The sequence below is a fragment of the Diadema antillarum genome, unplaced genomic scaffold (assembly GCF_040938485.1).
Source record: "Diadema antillarum isolate AM-2024a unplaced genomic scaffold, OU_Dant_1.0 scf00000231, whole genome shotgun sequence".
Classification (NCBI taxonomy): Eukaryota; Metazoa; Echinodermata; class Echinoidea; order Diadematoida; family Diadematidae; genus Diadema; species Diadema antillarum.
The window spans coordinates 1,800,096-1,823,064 of record NW_027271120.1 but is presented as its reverse complement, the minus strand read 5'-3'; the positions used below and the strand labels follow the sequence as shown (position 1 = coordinate 1,823,064).

General features: G+C 41.4%; 1 protein-coding gene across 1 annotated transcript in view; it reads left to right on the top strand.

The window, feature by feature from the left end:
* LOC139724816 (sestrin-1-like) overlaps positions 1 to 18,924 on the top strand; it is an 81,934-nt gene extending 63,010 nt beyond the window's left edge. Inside the window, exons 6-11 of the mRNA XM_071635940.1 lie at positions 8,092 to 8,274; positions 10,099 to 10,296; positions 10,878 to 11,013; positions 15,241 to 15,481; positions 16,351 to 16,576; positions 18,503 to 18,924. Coding sequence (XP_071492041.1) covers positions 8,092 to 8,274; positions 10,099 to 10,296; positions 10,878 to 11,013; positions 15,241 to 15,481; positions 16,351 to 16,576; positions 18,503 to 18,589 — 1,071 coding nt within the window. The 3' untranslated portion in view covers positions 18,590 to 18,924. The remainder of the gene's footprint in view (positions 1 to 8,091; positions 8,275 to 10,098; positions 10,297 to 10,877; positions 11,014 to 15,240; positions 15,482 to 16,350; positions 16,577 to 18,502) is intronic.
* Positions 18,925 to 22,969: the final 4,045 nt, after the last annotated feature.

The following is a 22,969-nucleotide window of genomic DNA, read 5'->3' as shown; positions in this document are numbered from 1 at the left end:
AAAAAGGAGGGTCTGCGAGCATGAAGACTAGTCTGCTGGGCAAAGCTTTTTCAGATGCAAGCTGATCTCTGGATTGAGAATATCCAGCTGCCCTGTACATGGTGGAAAATTCCACTGTGGTTTTTTTCCACTGCTTGTCAAGTCGGGCGAGATGGGGTTAGGGTATAACTTTAAACCGAGGCAATGCTTGTCGATACTCGTGCGGGGCTATTTTCGACTGGAGTCGTACCCAAAGTCCGAAGTTGATACGAGCATGAGAATGTGTGTTTGTGTTCAATAATCGACATTGTGATGGTTATGCGAAAATTACCATTCCAATGGATGCTGATGGTACAAGTGTAGATGAGTATCCTGAAATAGACACATGTTTGGTCTCGTCTTCCAGACTTCTGTCAAGGGTGAATGTTTTTAAAAGACAGATGACATTGGAACAGACACCCTAAAACAAAAGCAGCATTTTCTTACACATACATTTCGAGGAAGCTTCAAAACTTCAATTAATAATAACAATGATGATGATGATGATGATGATGATGATAATAATAATAATAATAATGATAATGATAATGATAATAATATTGATAATGATAATGATTATAATAATAATAATAATGATGATAATAATAATAATGATAATAATAATGAAATTATAATCAATAATTCTTTATAGCGCATTAATATAGAAAATCATGACCGTCTATTGAGAGGCATTGTATCCCAAGGTCACGCGCTACTGATGGTGTATGTGACTTCACTTTTAGGCTTGTTTTGTGGAGGATTTCTTTTTCTTTTTTTACATCACATTCGTTTCCTTTATTTTGCAATATGCTTCATGTATTATTTCATCACAAGTCATATTTTCTTTTTGTTTCTACTGAAACTGATGTGAGTTCTGTGTTGTAATTAGGACTCTAAAATGCAAGGAAATTTGCTGTACATGTGAGTTTGTTCAGTGAATTAGTTGGGCTAGGATGATGAGTGATAAGGTGTAGATGTTTGATAATGACAGTTGAGGACGTGTACAGAGCAGAGTAATGGCAAAATTGGACAGACAGTTATCTGTTAGGGGTCTTTAGTGCAGAACGATTTATGACATGATTTAGTGCAAATGTATGTCACGTACAGAATTACGTACAAAATTTTTACCTTGTCTTGTAGTTATGATTAGTCAGAATTAGAGAGAGAGAGAGTGAATCCACAGCATGGTATGAAATAAAGCCAGTAGTCCAAAAATTTTGATGAGAAAATGTTGGTTTTGTCCAAATTTGATGGTATTTGTAGATGATGTACATTATTCGGTGTTTTTTCAATTTTGTCAATTTCAATTTATTTTCATATTTCTCACATATATCACAATATAAAGTAAATTGATACGAAATCTATACAGAACATAATTCAAAATAGAACATCACCGGAATGTTCAAAAGTTTGTCTTGGTATACACAAGGTCTGTATACATGTGAGTTAAACTGAGGTCATGATGCGAAAAATATGATGGGCCTGCGTAAAAGCAAGCTTGTATAGAGGGGTTACTCCAAGCAAGGAGCTTCAAATGGCATCTGCCTTGAAACTTAAAGGGCATCCTTAGCCATCACATGGTACATTGTATACATGTCCTTTGGCAGAACCTTTTGAGTGACTGATCTCTATCTGGGATATTATCCCTCCTGAAATAAATCTGTCCAAGGTGCCTGCCAAGCGATATCTAAACAGAGACCCTAGAGGTTGTAGTCTCAGCACCAGGACTCTCTGAACTAATTTCATGAGTCTTTTTGTTTGCTTATCTCAAATATCTGCTTGATTGTATTTTTTTTTTTGTATGGCTAACTGCAATATTTGTCTAGACAAGGGTAGAAGTGAATAAGTAGTTGACTTTCTTTTTCAAGGTAAGATATTATTTGTGAGATCTCTAACTCTATTTGCACGAATGATGTGTGAAGTGGATATTTTCTGAGTGTAGTAGCTGCAACACTTAGGGAGTAGAGGAGGTGTAATAAATATTGTAATAAAAGGTAGTCATGTGTGTCATGCTAGGTCAGATCAAGAAACAGTGTGAGATTACAGTGCACTCCCATTATAACGAACACGGTTGTAATGAAATCCCGGTTACAACAAAATAAAAATTCAGGCCGCAAGATTATCCTTTCTTTGTTTTAATTTTGTATTTGTTTGGTTATAACGAAATTTCGATATAACGAAAGAAAACTGCCGGTCCCAAGGACTTCGTTGTAGCGGGATTCTACTGTACTTTCTTCAGCCAAGTTTGTGTTTGTGTGTGTGTTGGGGGGGGGGGGGGGATGGGGAGAAAAAGAAATGCACTTACTGAATGAGTTTCCAGTGAATGTCAATTTCAGTTGTATGCGTCATATCCAGTACCTGTATGCTCCGCGTGAGACCAAGCAAATTGGTCCCACTGCTTCACTTGTGAAATTAGCAGTAATATATTAGATTTACGAGCCACAAATTACAGGAGATGGGAAAATACACATGAATGAAAGATTCTTTCTGTAGCTGAAGTTTGCTTCAAGAGCAGACCTGCGTCATGCATTTGCACGATTTGTCGAGAACGACAGAATGTACATTGAGCTGTGCAGCTACACTATGTGCAAATTCAACTTGACACAGGTACAGAATGTGTTAAGGCACAATCTTAAGAATTCTCTGTCCATTGGCTCTTGTGTTATGACATGTGCCTTAAAAATCAGTTTGTAATTGGCATCTCTAGGGGACTAAATAGAAAGAAGCCTTATCCTATTCTAGAAGTACAATGTACAACATTTTTGTCTTTCCCTTCCATAATTCCACTCTAAGTTTTCTTTGTCAGGGTCTGGATGTATGCAGACTAATGCAATGGCACATCAATCTGAGGGGATAGAAGACAGAAAATCCATGTTGTTTCATTCTGTTGGTATGGCAACCACCTCCACTGGAGCATCAGCTGTTGCTAATGTTGGCTACACCTCTGACCCCAGCTGATGGGTTGGTGTCCTGGTGTTTAAAAAGAAAAAAAAAAAAAAGAAGAAGTAGAGTTGCTTCCATACACCTGACCTAAAAGATGCAATATCTAACTTTTAAATGCAATGCTGAAAATATTTCATACGGATGATTGGCTATCAGTCAAGGCATTTGCAAATATGTTCCATGTTAGTAAACATGGCAATCGGCTACCACAGTACCCCATCAGAAGCACTATTTACACTTGTGTTTCTTAACCCCGTACTTTCTCTGACCCAGGACTATCGTTAGTCCCGTACCAATTTTTTCAGCTTTTTACACTCGCCAATAAATCCCGTACTAATACTCTAAGCTCTTGTCCTGGGCTAAGGAGAAAACTTACATTTTTACACTCGTATTTCTTAGTCTCGTACTTTCCAAACCACATGAATATTCATGATTATGCTGTGCACTGTACAAGTACACGCACGCACCGGCAGCACTTGATTACCTCGTTTCTGATTGGTCAGTGGGGGTCAGACTTCGTCTCCGTCGCTTAGCCCCGGATTATTTTTTCATTCTGTTTATACTCGCTTGCTTGGCACCGCAATTGCGGGGTTAGCACCGCAATTGCAGTGCTAACCCTGCTATTTTGCAGGGCCAGATAGTATGGGATTATTGGTGGGGCTAGCCCACTTTGGCAAAAACAAGTGTAAACAGAAAGTGGGCTATGGAAAGTCCGGTACCAACGGTGGGGCTAAGGCCCCCCTTAGCCCCACCGTCGGTACAGGACTAAGCAAAAATATGAAAAGACCTTTGGTATAATAGTAAGTAAAGAGCAGGTTCTGAAGCCTCCTTGAGCAGCCTTGAGTAGCCTTTCAGCTCAGTATAAATGAACAGAGTACAAAAAAGGAGATCCAATCCGATCAGGCTCTGAAACCACCTATTGGGGCGTGGTTTCAGAGCCTCCTCCTTTCAGGAACCCGCCTGGCTCGGACCAGGCCTGAGCTAAGTCGTAAAATTTTGAGTTTATGAATGGGTCAGGCCAAAGTAGCCTGTGCCAGCTGCGGACTATTTTGGCGCTGCTGCAGCCTAGCACCAGGCGCAGGCCAGGCTTGGGCCTGGCGCCGATCGTAGAGTTTTTGAACGGTAGTAGCGCCAAGCTCGGGCCAAAATTCCTTGCATGGTCAAAGGTCACAATTACCTGGCCGTGCCTCCGCCGGAGCATGTGTTCAGTTACCATGGTAGTTATCCCTTACGTGGCCGAGTTCGTGAATGCGTCATCGTAAAAGTAGAAATTTTGTAGCGCGGCTCTGCTATAGTTACCAAACACAATTTTTACTGCGTGGTGGGGGCCACTTCAGCTCAGGCTAGGAGCTAGCCAAAAATGCATGAGTTACTGAAAGGGGAATCAAAGAGCCTCGGCTGCAGTGTTATAAATGCTACGGGGTTTTGAGAAGCTGTTTTTTTACCAGCCGGGGAAGTTAATCACTGAAGGTCATCGCCAGCTAATGTAAACAAACCAGCTGTTGTGACTGCAGCTGATGTTGTGATAAACACTGCACAAACAACTTGCACACTTTCGCGCTTAATCACACTTGCGATTACGTAAGAAATTAAAAAAGGTTACTGCCCGAGCAGTAACCCTTAGCGCTTATGTTAAAATACCGAGTAATTTCTCTCCATTATAGCAGTTTTGTCTTGATGCCAAATATATTTCTGATATTGATTTATATAAAATTGAATGGATTTATCAATGGAGTCTTTGTTTTTATTCCACTAATCCAGTTTCTCTGCTCACATTTGTATGGCATCAGTAATTGCTATTTTGCTCAGTTGTATACAAGTTCAGTTTGCTCAAAGCTTGTCCAGGCATGCCTGACCTATCAATGATCTTCATGTATATTCAAACTTAACTCCAACAATAACAATCTAACAGCATTGTCTCACTGTTTTTCAACAATTCAAATGGTAATGTGTACACATACACACACAAATTGTTCCTGAAAAGAGAGTGCACAGGGCAGTAGAAGTCTTAGCCTACAATGCAAAACAATTTGCAATTCAAGATTCAAGTTAATATGCCGGCTGGCTCCTGGTACACGGACTGACAAATGTGCAGGCAGACACACATACAGACAGCACATTGTATAAACACGCATACACATACACACAGAGTTTTTTTTCTCTCTCTCACCCTGAACTACAAAACCAACCCTCACATGTCATCTCAAGGGGATAGTCGTGACCCTGGCCGATAGCAACCACACTGGTGCCCTAGTTCTTTCTGGTGATGTGAGCTGGGCTTGCCTGGGATGAAGAAAAGTTCGCCAGAGTCGTTTTCTCCTTTCTCATTGGACGGTGGTAACCCTGCCCATGACATGCCCTCTTCCTAAGGAATACAAAAACCACAAAGGACAAAAACAAACAAACAACCAACCCTGGTAGTCTTGCTTCAGCACACCTGTGCGTGCTGTGAAGTGTGTGGACAGAGAGACTAAAAATCTAGCAAACCTCCCAGGTGCTGTTATTTCCTAACTAGCACTCTGCACAATATTGTGTGCAGCTTTCGCTGCAGCCATTGTTCCCATAGTATTGAATACTTCTGCCATAGTCCATGACAACAGTGGCCATACCTGGAAATCGGTTCTATGACCCAGGGTCCCAATTTTCTGACAACAGTTTTATCTCCTTTTGATATCTTTTCATCGAACTACATAACTGCTGTAGTATATTCACTTCTGTAGTTTATTTCTACTTGTATTAAGAAATTCATTTATTTGTTTTTTTTTCTCCTCCACTTGGTTTGTCCTTTCAGCATTTTTTTGTTCAGATGAATCTCAGACAAACTGTTATGAACGAAGGAAATATATTGCATAGCTGTTACGGTGCTTGTAATTGTTCCACAAACATGCACTTGACTTCGAAAGATAACTAGCAAGGGCAAGTGAATATAGTCTCTGCTGAAAAGAATATTCATTACATACAATAGTTTTATGATGCCTATTAAGACATAGACTGACAGGGAGATGTGACAGAACAGTTTCAGCATTTGTATACTTCACGATACGGACTTTTCTGTTCTCTATGAGCCTGCATATGCTGCTCCTTCCCTTGTTTGAGCTCTCGACTTACAACTCGCACAGCCTTTGAGGCCCCACAGGTCCACAAGCAACTTCCTTAACCCCCTGCAAAGGCCCCTGGATTCTCCCCGGCTGACGGACCATGTGGACGGCACGTGGCAACACATGTGCACCCACAAACGGACCACTGGAGTAAACAGCAACAACAACAACAAGTCGGTCCTCATCCACAACAAGATTTCACTGGGAGCCAAGTCAAAACAACACACAGAAAACAGCAAGCTGCTTGAAAGATGTCATCTTAGCAAAGTTCAGTCCCCAATCTCAGGAGACTCTCCTATGAAACAAACTTCTGCCATACCTCCTTGATGACCTATGACCTTCTTAATGGAAAAAGCATGATGTAGTCCTAGTAGGCTGAAATTTATTATGTTATGATTTTAATCAAATTTGAAATGAATGGTACTCCGTGAAAACATCAGCCTTGGCAGAGAAATAATCATGATACACAGCTTCATATTTCAGACATTGTTTTCTGCTAACAATCTAATGCAAATCTTGTCAGTTCGTAGTGTTCATCGTAGGCAGCTGTGAATGGTAGGCCTAGTGTACATAGAAACTTGTTCCTGGTCCTACTGTGTCATTGCATGTTACAAGCATGTTGCCAGTCACTCACTGTTCTCATTGTATTGCTGTTATCCAACAGAGTGAACTGTGTTGTGATTTCATGCAGCGCTTACGTACGTACGTTCGTAGTCTTGGCCAATCTATCGAATTTAGCCGATTTGATTTGATTTTGAACGTTGTATGTGGGAACGACACAGCGGCATTGCAGAGAGTGACGAGATTGGACCAAGTGGGATGCATATTAATGGGGGGAGAGCGAGATCCGGATATTGTGTGGGCGGGCAAAGATGTGGGGGAGGGGGAGTGGAACTGCGGAAAAATGCAGGAGGAAATTGAAGGAAAATGAGAGAGAGAGGGGAGGAGGGGGAGAGAGGACAAAAATCTCCGCAGATCAGGGGGAAGAGAGAGTGGGAGAGAGATGGGGTACAGGAAATTAGGTGGTTATGATAAACAAAGAGAGAATAGATAGTGTACAAGTGTTGGTTAGAGAGATGAGAGATCGAGAAGAGCCGTGCATGAAGTGTGTTGACGTAAGAGAGCAAGATGACGAGATGCAAAGAATTTTTGTTGAAAGTCAGCTGTTTATGAAGTCAGAAGGTAAACAATTAGGCATATTTCCATTCTCATCAAAAAGAAAAAAAAACTTTCCTGTTCATTTAACAGTAAGGCATATTTCCATTCTCATTAAAAAAAAAAGTTCCTGTATAGCTTTCATCTTCATGTGTACAGTATCTGCCAGCCGTTGCCGTGGTGATAGATTAAAGCTTGATTCATTTCTCAAGGGTAAATTGCATCTCTGGAACCATGTCAATTTTTGTCAAAGCAGAGAGGAGAGAGTTGGTAACAACAACGACAAAAACAAACACCACAGTATTGAAGTCCGCTGACAGACAGAACCTATGTGAGGCTTAAGTAACTTTATGTACTGTAAAACCAGAAACACTTGGGGTATCAAACTTTGGCTAATCACCACTGGCATTCAATGCATTGTGTAGGGGAATACTTTTGTGTGCATTTTGCTTTCGCGAATCTTAGGTACTCGCAAAATTTGCAATTTTTTTTTATTTTTTTTACAGTAATACCAATCATGAAGCATTAACCAGTCCAAAGCATTACATAGGATATTTCTCCCCCTTTACCCATATGAGTGTATTAGGCAGGGGCCCCATACTTTAAATGGACAAGTGCCCACTTTATTTTAATTTGCCCAACATTTAGTTTTAGTTGCCCTTTGAAAGCAGGCAAGTGAGTCTTTACAGTGTAAAGCCTTATACAGTTGCAGTCACTGATCATTTGGATCATTGTTAGTTTTAATCTTTATTATATCATTATTTTCATGTTCACCATCATCATACTCATTTTTGTGTATTGATGTTTGCCAATTTGACTTGTCATTGCTTTCCCCTCTCACGTATTCTCCTGTGTTCAAATCTCCGCACCCCTGCAGGCAGCTGCCCGTCACAGATGTTCCTATGTCATCAAGCTACAGGAGAGCGAGTTCCTTGCCCAGGGCGGAGACCCCAAGTGGTTCCAGGGGGTGGAGCACGTACCCCCAAAACTCCAGGATCTCTACGAACTCATCAAGCTCCTGTCCCACCGGCCCTGGCTGATCACACAAGAAATGATAGAGGTACCCAATTATCGAAGGACCCCCATACATCATAAAAAGATGAATGCTCACGATGTTCCTCCAACTCTTTTCTCTTTCGCAGTCCATAATTTCTCTTTGTAGTTTTAAATGTGTTAGTATACAAATGATGCACAGGATAGAGTGCGTTAGTGAAGGCGTATAGTGCACTCGAGGGTATTTACAATTGTGAAACATGTACAAGGCGAAGCCAAGTGCATGTTGCACTACATTGTAAATACCCGAGAGTGAGCTATACGCCTCCACTAACGCCACGAAATAATCCTGTGCATCATTTGTTTTATAAAATGGGTCGAAAATTCGAAAACTAACAGCATTTTTCAGCGTTTTTCACGTACCTTTGTGGGTCAAGACGTCCGAAGATGTTCGTCCCAAACATTTACGCACGTCGCACTCGGAAATCCCGCACATACAGTATAAGTATGATGGGGGGTTGGGTTTCCGGACACTTCAGTTCCCGCATGAAAACTTACTTATTTTACATAGAATATGCACCCTTTATATAGACTCCTCAGATATACTCCTCAACATACTCTAAAAACGGCGTGAGAATTAACCTGCAAAATCGTTGGATTTGCCCTTCAAAGTGACTCCATGTACGCGTCCGGTCCCACAACGCTTGGTCTACTGTACTGTACAAAGTGTACGTATAAGAGTACGAGTATACGTACGCCACACATGTTATGCATGCACAAGGGAAGAAAGGCCGGCCGGCCGGCAGCCCGAACTAGAAGTTGTTTACAGGATTGACAGCGCGTACTGTATGCGTGCAATTCAAAGGAGCCGCCGCGCGCACAGACGATCGGCAATAGGATTTAACACGCAGTGCAATGGGACTAGAATAGCCAAAGCACACGTGACTCATTTCAGCACTTCCTATTGGCTACATTCTTGAACCCATTTTATAAAGATAGATAAAAGGAATGCACATTCTATACCTACAGATCTACAGTGTAACACAGCAAATGTCGGTGGTGAGGCAACAGTTGTCTTCAAGCATTTGTGACTGTCACTGCAGTAGTGTTAATTATTTCAAATGTAGTGATATTGTAATGATTAATAAGACACCCTCATGTCATATAGAAAACTGATGTGTCGTGTTCTGATGTTTTATTTCTAGATAAATTGTGCTCTTGAGACCGGTACTTAAATGAGCCTGTGGCTCTCTTGCAATTCCATGCAGAGACAAATATGCTGCAATTTTCTTTTTTAAAGGGACGTGGTCTGAGGTACATCACAGTATGGTGATAAAACACAATCATCTGTAGCCTCACATGCATGGCTCTACCTCCCAAACCTGTTTCATGTTATTTATGATGTCGTCATAACGTGCACTATGAGATTCTTTTTTTCTTCTATGTAAAGACATGATTCGGGAAGACACAGTTGACCCCTGTGCAGGTGCTTGTGTGGCATATTTTTACAGAAGAGCATGACAATGCTAAAGTGAAGAGGTTATAAACAGTCTCTCTTTACCCCACCCTAAAAAAAGACCCACACACATAAAAGGTCCAACAGAAATATTTTGCATGTTTACTTAGCTTTAAAAAAAAAATTCTTTGTGTTCCCTCGTCATCATCTATTCTTATGCCAAAATTGTCACACCGCATGGAGTCTAAAAATTTGCTAGCTGGTATGTCTGCTCAAATCAGAAAAAAAAAATAAAGCTATGATAGTTATAACCTTTTTTTATTGCACTTAAATTTCACTTTCTGTTCATGCTTCAAATAGATACTAGATGTCATGAAATGGCTCGGAGGAATTGAGAAGGATAAATCTGTTTTGCCTTGATTAATTGTCTGGTAGAAATTACTGAAGGGTCGTCACAGTTGGACGTTATCGGAGCTGGTCCAGGCGATAGTCCTCATCGCTCACTTCTCATCGCTGCCGAGCTTCATCTACGGCTGCGGCATCAACCCTGAAATCGACATGGACGGAGGTCACACGCTGAGGCCGCCGTCGCTGTCCGACGACGCCGGACTCTCAAACAACAATGAGCCCACCGTGAGTGTCCCCTTTGCGCATGTTGTCACTTGGCCTGTGTAGCTGGCCATGGTGTCAACAACGTCCATTTTGAAGAATTACAACATCAACAAAGGGCTTCCTGTTGTGTGTGTACGTGATGCATCCATATATCAGGGCCGGCGGAGCGTTTTCAAAAGTGTGGGGGCCCATTTCCGGGTTTCTTCAGCTGACAAGCAAAAAAAAAAAAAAAAAAAAAGATCCTCATCTCTCCCCTTCCATTTCCAGGTTTCTTCAGCTGACAAGCAAAAAAAAAAAAGGTCCTCAGTGAAAAAACATACCCTTACCGCACTCACACTTCAAGATCTCTATCTATTTCTATTAAATGGCACTTCCGTACTTCCGGGTTTAAAAAAAGGGTCTGTAGCGGGAAGAAATGGAACAAAAATGGTGGCTTCAAAACTGTTTTCCTTGCCCACTTGCCCAATTTGGGCAAGCATTTTTTTCTCACTGTTCAAAAAACACTTGCCCGACTTTGATTATCTCTTGCCACGGGTAATTGGGCAAGCGCTTATGTAGTACCCTGACGTATTTCTGTCCCACTCCCTCTCTCCCTTGTGTAGGAGGAATCGGCGGGAGGCAACGTGGAAGAACTGATGCAGAAGATGAAGACCATCGAGAAGCAGACTGACATGGAGGAGGAGACCCACGAGGAGAAGGTCAAGAAGTTCGAGAAAGTCCGAGAGCAGAGCGGTCAACGTAAGTCGGGGGATGGACGGTGATGACCTCGTTTGGGAGGGTCCGAAGTTTGGGTGGGAGTGTGCATCTTTGTGTGCATTGATGACTGTAGTTTTGATTTAGGGATTGCAATTTTGTGACAGATATTATGTGTGTGTGTGTGTGTGTGTGTGCTAACAAGTCATATTTTTAAGATTTCTGACATTTCGTATGTTTGTCTATTTCTGTCACAGTGAACAAGGGGACGGGATATTGCAGATGTTTCAGGAAATTAATGCTTTTGCAACATGCTTTCTTAACCTGTTCAGACAGCCAGGGGACGTGTTATTTATGTATTCAGAAATATGTACGATGCTGATAGAACTATGTGTGTGTGTGTCGGGTAACTTGATAGATACTGCTGTCATCGCATTTGGCTGGTTGTGGGAAGTGACAAGTTTTGCACCTGAGTTTTGCACAGTACTTGCTGCACATCATTTCGTCTGAACAATCTCACCTCTGAGTCATGTGTTAAGAGATGGAGCTTGGCTTGACCAGGCATTCCCTTACAGGAAAACATTGCTTTAAGAGATGTGTGTTTGATGTCCACATGTCAATATGTACCAGTGCATGCATCCAATAAAAGAGCTGCATATTCGATAGATTAGCTTAGAAGTTGCAGTGTATGTGCAAGGAATGGAATATTGTCTGCAATTTGCAGGTTCAGTAAGGAATGGCTGAACAGTGCATAATTCCGAATATGATGAGAAACCTGTTTCTTCAGCATGATTACCAAAGAGGTGTATATTTTAGGTATTTCATGGCTAATGAGAGTGGTCTTTGTTGGAGCACTTGGTCAATAGAAAGTGCAACAGATGGTATAAAGTGGTGCTGAGTACTGCTCTACGCATCTTGAAAAAACAAGCAAACTTGGCGGTGGTGTGTGCCATCTTCTCTGAGCTCACCTCTCCAGAGAGTCACGTTCAGTGGCTGAAAACTAGCAGGAGCAGTCTTTACTGATGACTAAACCAGGTTTAGGTGCCAAAGATTAGTCCCACTATAAGTCACATTGTGTTCTTACTCAGCATACGATATGCTGCATGTGTCCGTGGTAGTTCTTTTTATGGCTGGCATCATCAGAAACTTGGCATTTGAGTGCTCCTTTGGACAAGAGACATATTTGTCCTCTTATATTGGATCCAACAGTCTAATAATGAGTTGTGTTATATTTGTTGGACCAAAATTGGCAGTAACTTGAAAGCCATTCAAAAAAGGTTCAAACAAATGTTGTTGTTTTCAATGTCCACAAATCAGGACTTCTTTAACTCTGCTGTCATCATTTCATCAGTTTGCTGTCTTACCTGCCGTAACTGTGCCTTAAACTGATCACAAATAAACCACTCTGATGACGCAGTAGGGTCAAGAGGTGAGCTGTGGAGATAGAAGAAAAGATTGTCGTTGTGCCAGTCACCAGTCACCCAATGCCAAATGCCTTGTTCAGGTGAACTTGCTGCAGAAAAGTAGGAAGGCGCACTAAAGATGGCTGACACCTTTAAGTCACGCCTTTCTCCCGCTGTGAATGTTACATCGTTTTTTACTCAAGTGGTTTACCCACTTCTTGTGCACTTGACCTTCTGACTTCCGCGCGATGCAAGCTGGCCAAACATTGGCATGGGACTTTAACAAGCATGGGAAGAGGGTGGGGAGTGTTGCCAGGAGATAAAGCTATTGGGCACCCTTCTGGCATTGATATACCTTTTAGAGGGACTAGCGTGCAGATTGGAGAAGATGATTCCATCTCTGCTTGGGTACCTCACGACCACTACCACCACCAACAACCTTTCAGGCCTCGTCGTTGGGCTAGAGTCTGAGGGAGTTTTGAACAAAAACCAGAAAACATTGTCATTCTCTTTACAAAACCCTCCTATAGCTGCTTCCCCTGACCGTATTTGTCCCAATTTATTTTATTTTATTTATTTTTTTTTTTTTTGGGTGTGTTCTTGCTCTTTAGTCAGGCCCATCTGCTTTCCCCATTTGTTCTTTACTTTCCCATTTCTGTCTTTTTTCCCATCTTCCTAGTTGAGATCTCTTCCTCTCTATCCCTCTCTCTCTCTATGTCGGTTTCTCTCACTCTTTTTTTCTACTCAGTTCTTCTTTGCAGACATGACTGTCAACATGTCAATTGAAGTTAAAGGTTTTTTAGGGCCACAATAACTGGGATAATGTGCCATGGTTAAGGCTGATGAACGCCAGTACCAAGGGAAACAAGCGGGGATTAGCGTTTGGGGATGACTCACTGCCAACACCTGGGGTTCCTGGCAGCGAGGCTCCACCGGTGGGCCTGTCAAAATAAAACTCTACCCCAGTACATTCCTCCACGCTTGAGAAAAAGGAAAGCTAGAATACCACAGCTCTCTTTTACAACCATGGGAACCTACATCAAACCAAACAATGAACCCAAAGTTGGGACAGATTCAGATCAGATCTAGTTGGGAAAGATACAAAGACTTTCAAGATGTATTCTAGAACTTGGTCAAATCAGATCTAGTTGGGAAAGATACAAAGACTTTAAAGATTTTTACTAGAACTTATCAAGGGGGCCCAAGATATTGTTCCCAAATGGCATGGTGAAACAGTTTGTAACTTCAGAGGGCTGATTGATTGATTGATCCCAAAATTGTCCCTAAGATCAGTTGAATTGAACGTTAAGATTGATTTTTAGAGCTTTCATAGTGAAACAGGCCCCAGGTTCTTCAGCCTTTCCCATGCAGTTGTGTGTAATCCCAAACACAACATTAAGGCTGTGGTATTCCATGTCATGGAAGCTCAGTGCTTCATGCGTTCATGTGTCTTTCCTGCCCAGAATCAATTTGATTACTTAGCTCACGTAGTTGCTGCGACATCCAATCAGTTGAGAGTAGCGCTCACTTGAACCAACAGCTGATGCTGTGATTATCCTATTCCAAGAATGGATTTAAGGAAGCATAACTTTCCCTTCTATGGATTCTTTTGTTCTTAGCTTGATGTGGTGTTAATCGCCACTCATGACACACTGTTGTGGGGAAATAAGTGGATTGTATAAACAAAGCTTATCTCATATCCGTGATAATCTATAAAAAAAAAGAAGTTTTAGAAGTAGCTGATGGGGGTTCAGTTCTGATTGATTATGTCTTGGTTGATTGTGCCAAACCAGCGAACCTTTCGATCAAGTTAAGCGCCGCAGCGAAACAGCCGAGGAGTGTGGCACAACAGGAAATTCAATACATCCAATCTCAGAAGCGCAAATGTGCGGCACACCACACTCACGAAAGCCAAGTTATTTCATAGCGAGTGAGTCATTCGCCTAATAAATGTATTCCCATCATCATCATCATCATTGTTTTTTCCCCAACATCCCTTTCCACGATGATGCAGGATGCCTTCAACCACTCAATTCTTCCGTTCGTTTATCTAAATTACCTTCACAATTGTCTCATCCTCCTTAACTTTCAGTATAATCAGAGCATACTTTACTCTCTTCATTTTAAGAATTTGCATTTCTACTGCTTTGTGAGTATGTTAATCTAAAAAAAAAAATTAAATCACAAGTGAAGGATATCTTTTCTGACTTACATTGTCACAACCAGCTACCCTATCCCCCCCCCCCCCCCACTCAAAAAAAAAGAAAAAGAAAAAAGAATGAGTGTATGTGTCACCTACATGTACCAATACATTTGATCTGTTGCTTGTACAAGCGGATTTGGTTAAATTTCAAGAAATTAAGGAGCAGATTGGACAGCTAGTCAATGCCATGTCCAAGCCTATGGAGGCTGAGAGATTGACTGTTGTTTTATTTTCAAAGTGAAATCAGGAATCTCTAGAAAATTCTGATATTTTTTCCTCTTTTCGTCGCTGGTGTGACAAGACCTTGTATCTGCAATTTTGGTGAAAATGACTTTTTTGGATTAATGGGCAAATAATGGGTTAAGTGATGTCCTGTCCAAATCTCAACTTTCTTACTCCAAAAATGAAGCCACCACGGCATGTCAAAGGAAAGGCTTCTCCACAGTGCTTTGGCCACCATGTTTTTTGGCTCTCCTGAACATTTGACATTTCCTAGATACGAGGTCTTGTCGCCCCAGTGACGTTTTTCTTTTATGTGAGCCTAGTAATGATGCTGAATGTAGCGAATGAATTTGGAAAACATTGCTTGGGAAAAAGAATTGACATTTCCTTCTCTTCTCTTTTTTTTTTCTTTTTCGTTTCTCTTTGCTTTGTGTCTGTGCACAGTACAACCCCGGAACCACGATTGTTGCACCGAGCGGGAGGACATTGCGGGGTTCCTGCAGGATCCCAGCTTCCTTTACGAGGACTTCGCCAGGAGGGGCGAGAACTCGCAGATCCCCACCTTCCGGGCCCAGGACTACACGTGGGAGGACCAGGGCTTCTCGCTAGTCAATCGGTACTACCCCGACATTGCCCCGCTCCTGGATGACAAGCTGGGCATCGCCTACAACATGACGTACAACACGTGAGTTCAGTAGTGACATCTTGCCCAACCACGATAAACACAAGGGTGTAGACACTTGTATTTGATTTTCTTTGCTGCTTAGCAGTGGTGATCTTTTATTGTGAGTAGTTCAATTATCTTCATTGAAAGAATGTGATGATAATGTGTAGGAGGGGCCATACACTTATTTTCAGATAAAAAAGAAATAAGAGTTTTATCTCACATAGACTTACAAGCTGGGCTTCGCCTACAACATGACCTACAACATGTGAGTTCAGCGAATGCATCTTGCCCTACCATGATGAACAACACAAGAGCATAGTGATATGATTTTCTTTGCTGTTTAGCAGAGGTTATCTTTTATTGTGAATAGATATTTGGAATTAGATAAGCTTTTTGCATTGATAGAATGTGATCATAGTGTGTAGAAGAGGTAATGTTGTTGTTGTTTTTTTTCCCCTCAGATACAAAGATGAGATGTTTAGTTCTCACAAACAGTGTGTTTTCAATTACTGGAGCAAGAGACCATGCTGAAATTGATATTTAAAAACAACAAAGGAGGAAAAAAAAACAAATATTTCATTATCATTGAACCTGTCCATCATCCATCATTTGAGGTTCTAGGGCAATTACCCCCTGGGCAATTACCCCAGACCCTTCCCTTGACCCTAATCCTAATCCTGAACCTGATCCTAAACCTAAATCTTAACCCTAACTCAAAATCTAACCCTACACCTAACCCTAACCCTAATCCTCATTCTAACCTTATCACTTACCAGTATTTAGTTGGGGGGAGGGGGGAGGGTAATTGTTCTCGGGGGGTAATTCCCCTGATACGCGTGAGGTCATTTTGCTGAGACTTCCATGCATTTCATTCCTACTCTGACCAGGATGGGCCACAAGACCGAAGTGAAGACGCTGGTGCTACGCCGGGCCATCTGGAACTACATCCACTCGCTGTACGGAATCCGGCACGACGACTACGACTACGGCGAGATCAACGCCCTGCTCGACCGGCAGTTGAAGACCTACATTAAGACAATCGCCTGCTTCCCGGACCGCACCACCAAGCACGACTACGACAACTTCTGGCGGGACTTCAGGCACTCAGAAAAGGTAGGCATTAATGGAAGCAAGAGAATATAAAGCAGAGGGATGAAGGGTGAGATGCAAATTTTCTTCAATTTGTCTCCCTCTACAAATGAAATTTGTATTGAGATTGCAACTGCTGATCCATAATTTAACAAACATGTCGGAAAAGGGAACCACAGGACTCCAAGTTCATTGTGCCACCGCTGGCAGCCAGGGATAGTCTGTTGGCAGTGTTGCTGCCTGGAAAGCAGTAGGTGACAGGTTCGAGTCCTGTGGTTCCTTTTTCGGACATGTTTGATCAGCTGTTGCGATCTTACAAATTTCATTTGTAGAGGGAGACAAATTGAAAAAAATTCACACCTCAAGGTAGGCATTGTCGAGGGATCATGCGGAGTGTGAGGTAGGGGTTGGGATTGTCAAGGAGGGAAAAGGATTGCAAGAGGAGGGAGATAGAGGTTGGTTGGCATGACGGCAGAAGATGAAAGTTATTGGGGAAAGAAGGGGATGGGTAAAGCAGAGACTGGATGCATGTGGAAAAGAAATCTGGACAAGTTTAAAGGGATGATACAGTATTGGTGGAGATGAGAATTGGGCTTTTAACTTTTTGCGAGATACCAAGAAAACACTTGTAATATAGTACAGAGCATACCATTTTAAGAGGAATTCAAAGTTTATTTGATGAAAATCGAGTTTGGAATAACTGAAACATCCAAAAACAAAGTAAAACAAAGCGATCGTAATAAAGTGTGGGTCCAACACTTTATTAGAATTGCTCTTTTTTGGATATCTCAGCCATTTCAAAACCAATTTTCACCAAATAAACATTGAATTCCTCCTAGAATTACATGCTCTTTCATATTTCATAAGAGGTTTCTCATTATCTCACCAAAAAAATGTTAGAAACCTGAAATTAAGTCTCAACTAAAACTATATGATCGCTTTAAAGGAAAATATGGAAAAGAAAGCTTAAAGGGGAAGTTCACCCTGAAGATTACATTGTATGAATGGAAACAGAAAAAGGAAATAAGAGGATAGTGAAAATTTGGTCAAATTCCTATCAAAACTGAGAAAGTTAAGATTTATTTTTGATGCTGTGATCAATCAAGCATAAAGTGGCTTCTCTGTGATGTAGCTTGTGAGCTCTCTTTCCATTTGCCCCATGCGTAAAATTCCATAAAATCTCGTACCCTTTTCATTTTTGCATATAAGGGTTGTATAGCAAAGGATTTACAATGACTGCATCAAGGGAAAAAAAATATTTGATAGGAAAATCAAAATTTCTCATTCTTGAGTCAAGAACAAATGGGGATGAGCTCACTTGTGACATCACAGAATTACCAATTTGCGTTTGATCAATCACAACTTCAGAAAATCGTTACTTACTCAGAATTTGCTCAATTTTTCACTTTCCTGTTCTTCTTATGTTTCTGCTTTCTTTCACATAAACTAATTTTCAGAGTGGATTTCCCCTGTAAGAAGGAATGTTCAATGCCTGAAGCCCCCTTGGCCTAGTTAGGACTGGCAGGGGCATAGAAATAAGTCATGGCTGGTCAAAATTTGAGCTTCTCAACATACTTGACAAAAGTTCAGGAAGTCATCTTAGATGTTTGGTCGCCAGATCACATATTGCAACTGTCATGGATCTGTTCATTCTGACTGGATATTCGATTTGAGAGATAGAGTGTGATTGATGTCAGTGTATGTTGTGATATTTCCAGGATATTTTTCTCTCATTGTGGTCATACTTGCCACATCTTACTTTAACATTCCAAGACCTAGGCACAACTTATCGCAGAACTTACGGATATTTTAATTGTGTTATAGTCCCTTTTTAAAAGCAGTGACTTTCATGATTATCCCAAGCGTGAATGCCGTGTAAGCGGAACAAATTTATCACCATGTCATATGTATTGTGTATTTCTTCTTTCCTTTGTGTCTGCCTTCCACCAGGTCCATGTCAATGTAATGGTACTAGAGGCGAGGATACAGGCCAGTCTCCTCTACTGTCTCCGGGCAATCATGCAGCATATGACGTGACCACTTGGCCACACACCAGCCAAAGGAAACCCAGTAATGTGTAAAGCTGGAAGAATCGACAGCGTGAACTAGTTAGTGAAAACTTTTGTGAAGCTCTCGATGTGCCCCGGTTGTACTTTTGACCTTGGACATTTTTTCTGTTGTTTTTTCCAGTCTCCATTGTTTTTTTCCACACTGATCATTTGTCTTTTTGTCCGTCCCCTTCCTGCGCTCAATGTGTGGAGCACCCATGCTTTTGTGACGAGATCACCATACCGAAAGGAAAATTGCGAGTGTTTTATGCATGGATGGCATTTCTTCCAAGCACCCTAGTGCAAATTGAAAAACAAAAAGAAGGGATCATGTGAAATAGCTCACACCTGATTCTGTTTCTTGATAAAAGTGGTGAATGTGGTGCTCTGCTGATGTTGTATGCAATTTCGTGCGAATTTGGGAGCCATAGGGTGTGTCGTGCCGAAGGGCGCCGATGGAGAGAGTGCACGGGGGACCGCCCATGTGAGACTTTTCTCTGCGAGCCGTGGACTCTGGCATAAGAATGTCATCCAGGGAGCAACGCCGTTTGTGAGCCGCTACATGTGGGGGGCTTTGGAGGGTTGCGAATCGAGCGTATTGTTTGTGCTATTTGGTACTCAGGACCTGTGTGCTGTCCCCAAGCAAACATGACGAGGGAAGGTGAGGAGAGAGACAGACAAGATTTTGACTGATGCAACCCACATTCCTCGCCCCAGCTTGAAATCTACCGGTAGCTCCCCTCCAATCAGCCGACCCCGTGCAGATCTGAGGAAGACTGTTCTGACTTCCACTCATGGCTGATGTGAGCAACAAGACATGTATAAAGAACAGCGTTCCAAGTTCATCTGAGCGCAGAACCAATGATGTGTATGTGCTGCGTAGATTCTGATAAAGATCTTGACCAATCAAGATGAAGTACCTTGTACATATACATTGCAGTTGCATCATCACAGCTCTGTCATACAATTGAACAATCTTGCAGTATTTTAGATAAGGTGTTCTTGAAGTCACGGCATTTACAGGTCGTGAGACTGGATATATAAGAACTCCATGGTTGTTATATCCTTGCATTTGCAATATAAGTGCTTTCATATTTACATATCCTTGGGGAAATTTAAGATTTGAAATACAGAAAGATCAAAGGGCAGGACATTTACAAAGAGATTCATCTTCCTTGGGGTATATATGTTGGCTCCATGTAAGCACTTGCCTGATTGCCTGGGGCAGGTGAAACTTTTGGCAAGGCAAGGGATGCGAGAAACTGTCCAACAGCCTTTTTAAATGTGCCTGTAAACATCTTTGAAAACCATCAAGTAGACATCATCGATGGACTTTTAACTTCCTATAAACTGTCTGAACATGACATGTTAAGACAGCAGTGGGCCAAGGTATCGTCAGAACTCCCAGTGTTTGGATTCTGGTACACGATGTGAGATGTATACGTTCTTTGCAAAGCCCAACATAGTACACATATTGAATCTGAACGTTACTGATCAAATATATGCCTTGAAAAAGATGCTTCAGCTGTTTGTACTATTTCAGAGGAGGAAAATTGTGATATTAAGATAACAATGGAACAGGCGTGTACACTGTCCCTGTAGAAGTCATGTCAAGCTGTACATTTATTAATGTAACGCGAGAGATATTCGCCGCATTAAATTTTTTGTGAGTTGGAGCAGACAGGTCTTTTTCGCGACATGAAATTTTTGCGAATTGCTACTGGCATCCAAGGCATTATAGAGAAGACAAGAACTTTCGCGTGCAATTTATTTTAATGAAATCCGGCTCTCCTAAAATTTGCGAAAGTAAAATGCATGCAAACATTTGTAATACCACAGTAATATACACTGGTCATGGCCTGTCAAAAGTGTAATAAGGCTAGCTTGCAGTGGAAATGGCAGGGGAGATAGTTTCATAGTTTAGTGTGCTAGTGGCATATGGCTCCGACAGAATCATTTCAATGAGCTCATCAGCTTCTGGGAAGGAAATGACTAAAATATTCTTTACCAGTTGTACCAGAAATGAGTTACTGGGGAAATTTTTTTTTTCATTATTTGAGCCAGGATGCATCCATATCCTTCAATCTTCCAATGCAATTGTTAGTAAATGCCCAGAAAAGGATATTGTCGTTGCAGTGTTAATAGAAGCTGGTGTCAACACGTAGCAGGGAGATCTGTTGCATAATCATTGAATTCTTTGCATGGGGGTGTATTGATTGTAAAGCTGAAACATTGTACATGCATTCATTCAGTCGAATGGTGGTATTGTCCAGCTTGTGTGTACTGGTCAACTCGCAGTCATTGAGAATAGCCAGACATGGAGTTAAACTGGTGTAATGAAGTTGTTTAGGTCTACTGCTGCCGTATTCTTCCTGACTGTGTGTTGTGCATAAGAAAGGTTATACTTCATGGAAACACAAAGCTTTTATGTAAGACTTAGTGAAGTATTATGCTGCTTTCATCCATGAAGTTTAGAAGAGTTCAGTAGGGTATGCCCCTTTAATTTGGGCTGCCCGTTTTCGGCAGTTTCCTAAAGACAGGATGTTCTGTTTGCCAAATTTATGTACGTACCCATGCATCACACTCCGCACCTCATCCCCCTGTACTTTTGTGGCTATGGCGTCTGTGTGTGAAAATAATTCTATGCTTCATTGATATTCGGAGCAATACTGTGCGCAAATGTTAGATGATTTTACGACAGTTATATCGCAAACCTGTTTCTGATGATCATTTCAAGCTTGATGTGCATAATCCATAATACCATCGCCTTTCTGTCGAGGTGAGCGTGGAATATAGGCTTAATACCATCAATATGTGTGACGTGATATATGAAATTGCCTGCATTGGTATAGCATCACACCCATTGTAATACATATTGTGTGCTTGTATCTGTTACATGTTGTTTATCATTATTACCCCCCCCCCCCCATATCCACTGTACCTCTGCTGGTACGCTGTAAGTATGGGGGTGATGTTTGTCTTTGTTGTACAAGTATGTTGTAAAGAATCATTGGTGGTCATGGTGACTTTTGCATGTGCCTCCACAAGAACTCTGACCTCTGTGATCAATGTGAAATCTAAAATTCTAAACAGCAGTTGACTTTGAAAGAACTTAGGGGAATATAATTAAATGCTACTTGGGTGAGTATTGTGATACTTCAGAAGACAACAGTAACGACAACATAGTATTTAAGAAAGTTGTTGAAATGGGACCAAATCTCCCGCAAGTGGATTTTTGCTTTCTCTTCTTCGCTGGAATGCCCATTTGAAAATATAGATTGCAGCTTACAGTATACAACTGACTCAAATCAGTGAAAGATGACCATATTGAGGCTACAGAGTTTGTGTTTTGTGTGAGAGGAGACACCACCCTTCACAGTTATTTCAACGGTTTGGTATCCAAAAACAGCCTAAAACCAAGGAATGCAGAAATGTTGGGGGTTGGGGGGGGGGGGGGGGGTTGGAGGAGAGGAACACCCCCTCCATAGCAATATTTGTGGTTTGTTTGGCTGGCTTTCCAAATTAACTGCTCTGTACGAATATTTGCTGCATGACTAGCCATGTCGAATCGTAATGCATATATGGCATCTGCAACATTAATATGAAAATCATATTATCACCAACAACAAAATGAAAATCATATTATCACCAACAACATTCTTCTAGTGGGTGTGTGATCCGTAAATCAATGCATGACACCAGTCTGTATGAAAGGAGCTACACTGCACCAGCCAATATATTATGGGGATCATATTTACTTGCAAGTCATTTTGCCAAATTAGGTCATTTGCTATTCTGTGGTTGGGAAAGAAAACAGCCAAAGCCCAATGAAGGCAATATTGAGATAGTATGTGACCTTTAACCCCTTCTATGAGATCACACAGCCATTTGTAGGCCATACAGCTGTACATCTCCCTAGCCTGCCTAGTATACACAGGGAGTATCACTAAGAGACAGAACCCCAATACACACTCTCTTTTCAATTGTCACCACAATGTTTTCTATGGTTGTATGCAGAGGGCCAAAGACTAGAAACATTTTAAATGAGTACAGAAGATATAAAATGAACAAAATATTAAAGGTTGAAGTCTTATTTAGAGGGTAGTTCAAAAGCACTTAACTTTGAAAGCCATTTCCCCCTCCCCTTTTAACCAGACAGAGTTTAAAAAAAAGAAAAAAAGAAAAGATGATCAAAAGACGTGGACAGTCATTCTTGGGAAATGCTGTTTTCATCTGCATTTTGGATATTTGAATGTACAAAAGAATGCACATAATGTGTATTCTTTCCAGCCCAATCAACAATAGCCATTCATGCAGCGCTCACACTGTACATTTAAATTTCTACTTTTTTTGCTTGGCTGTTTTCATC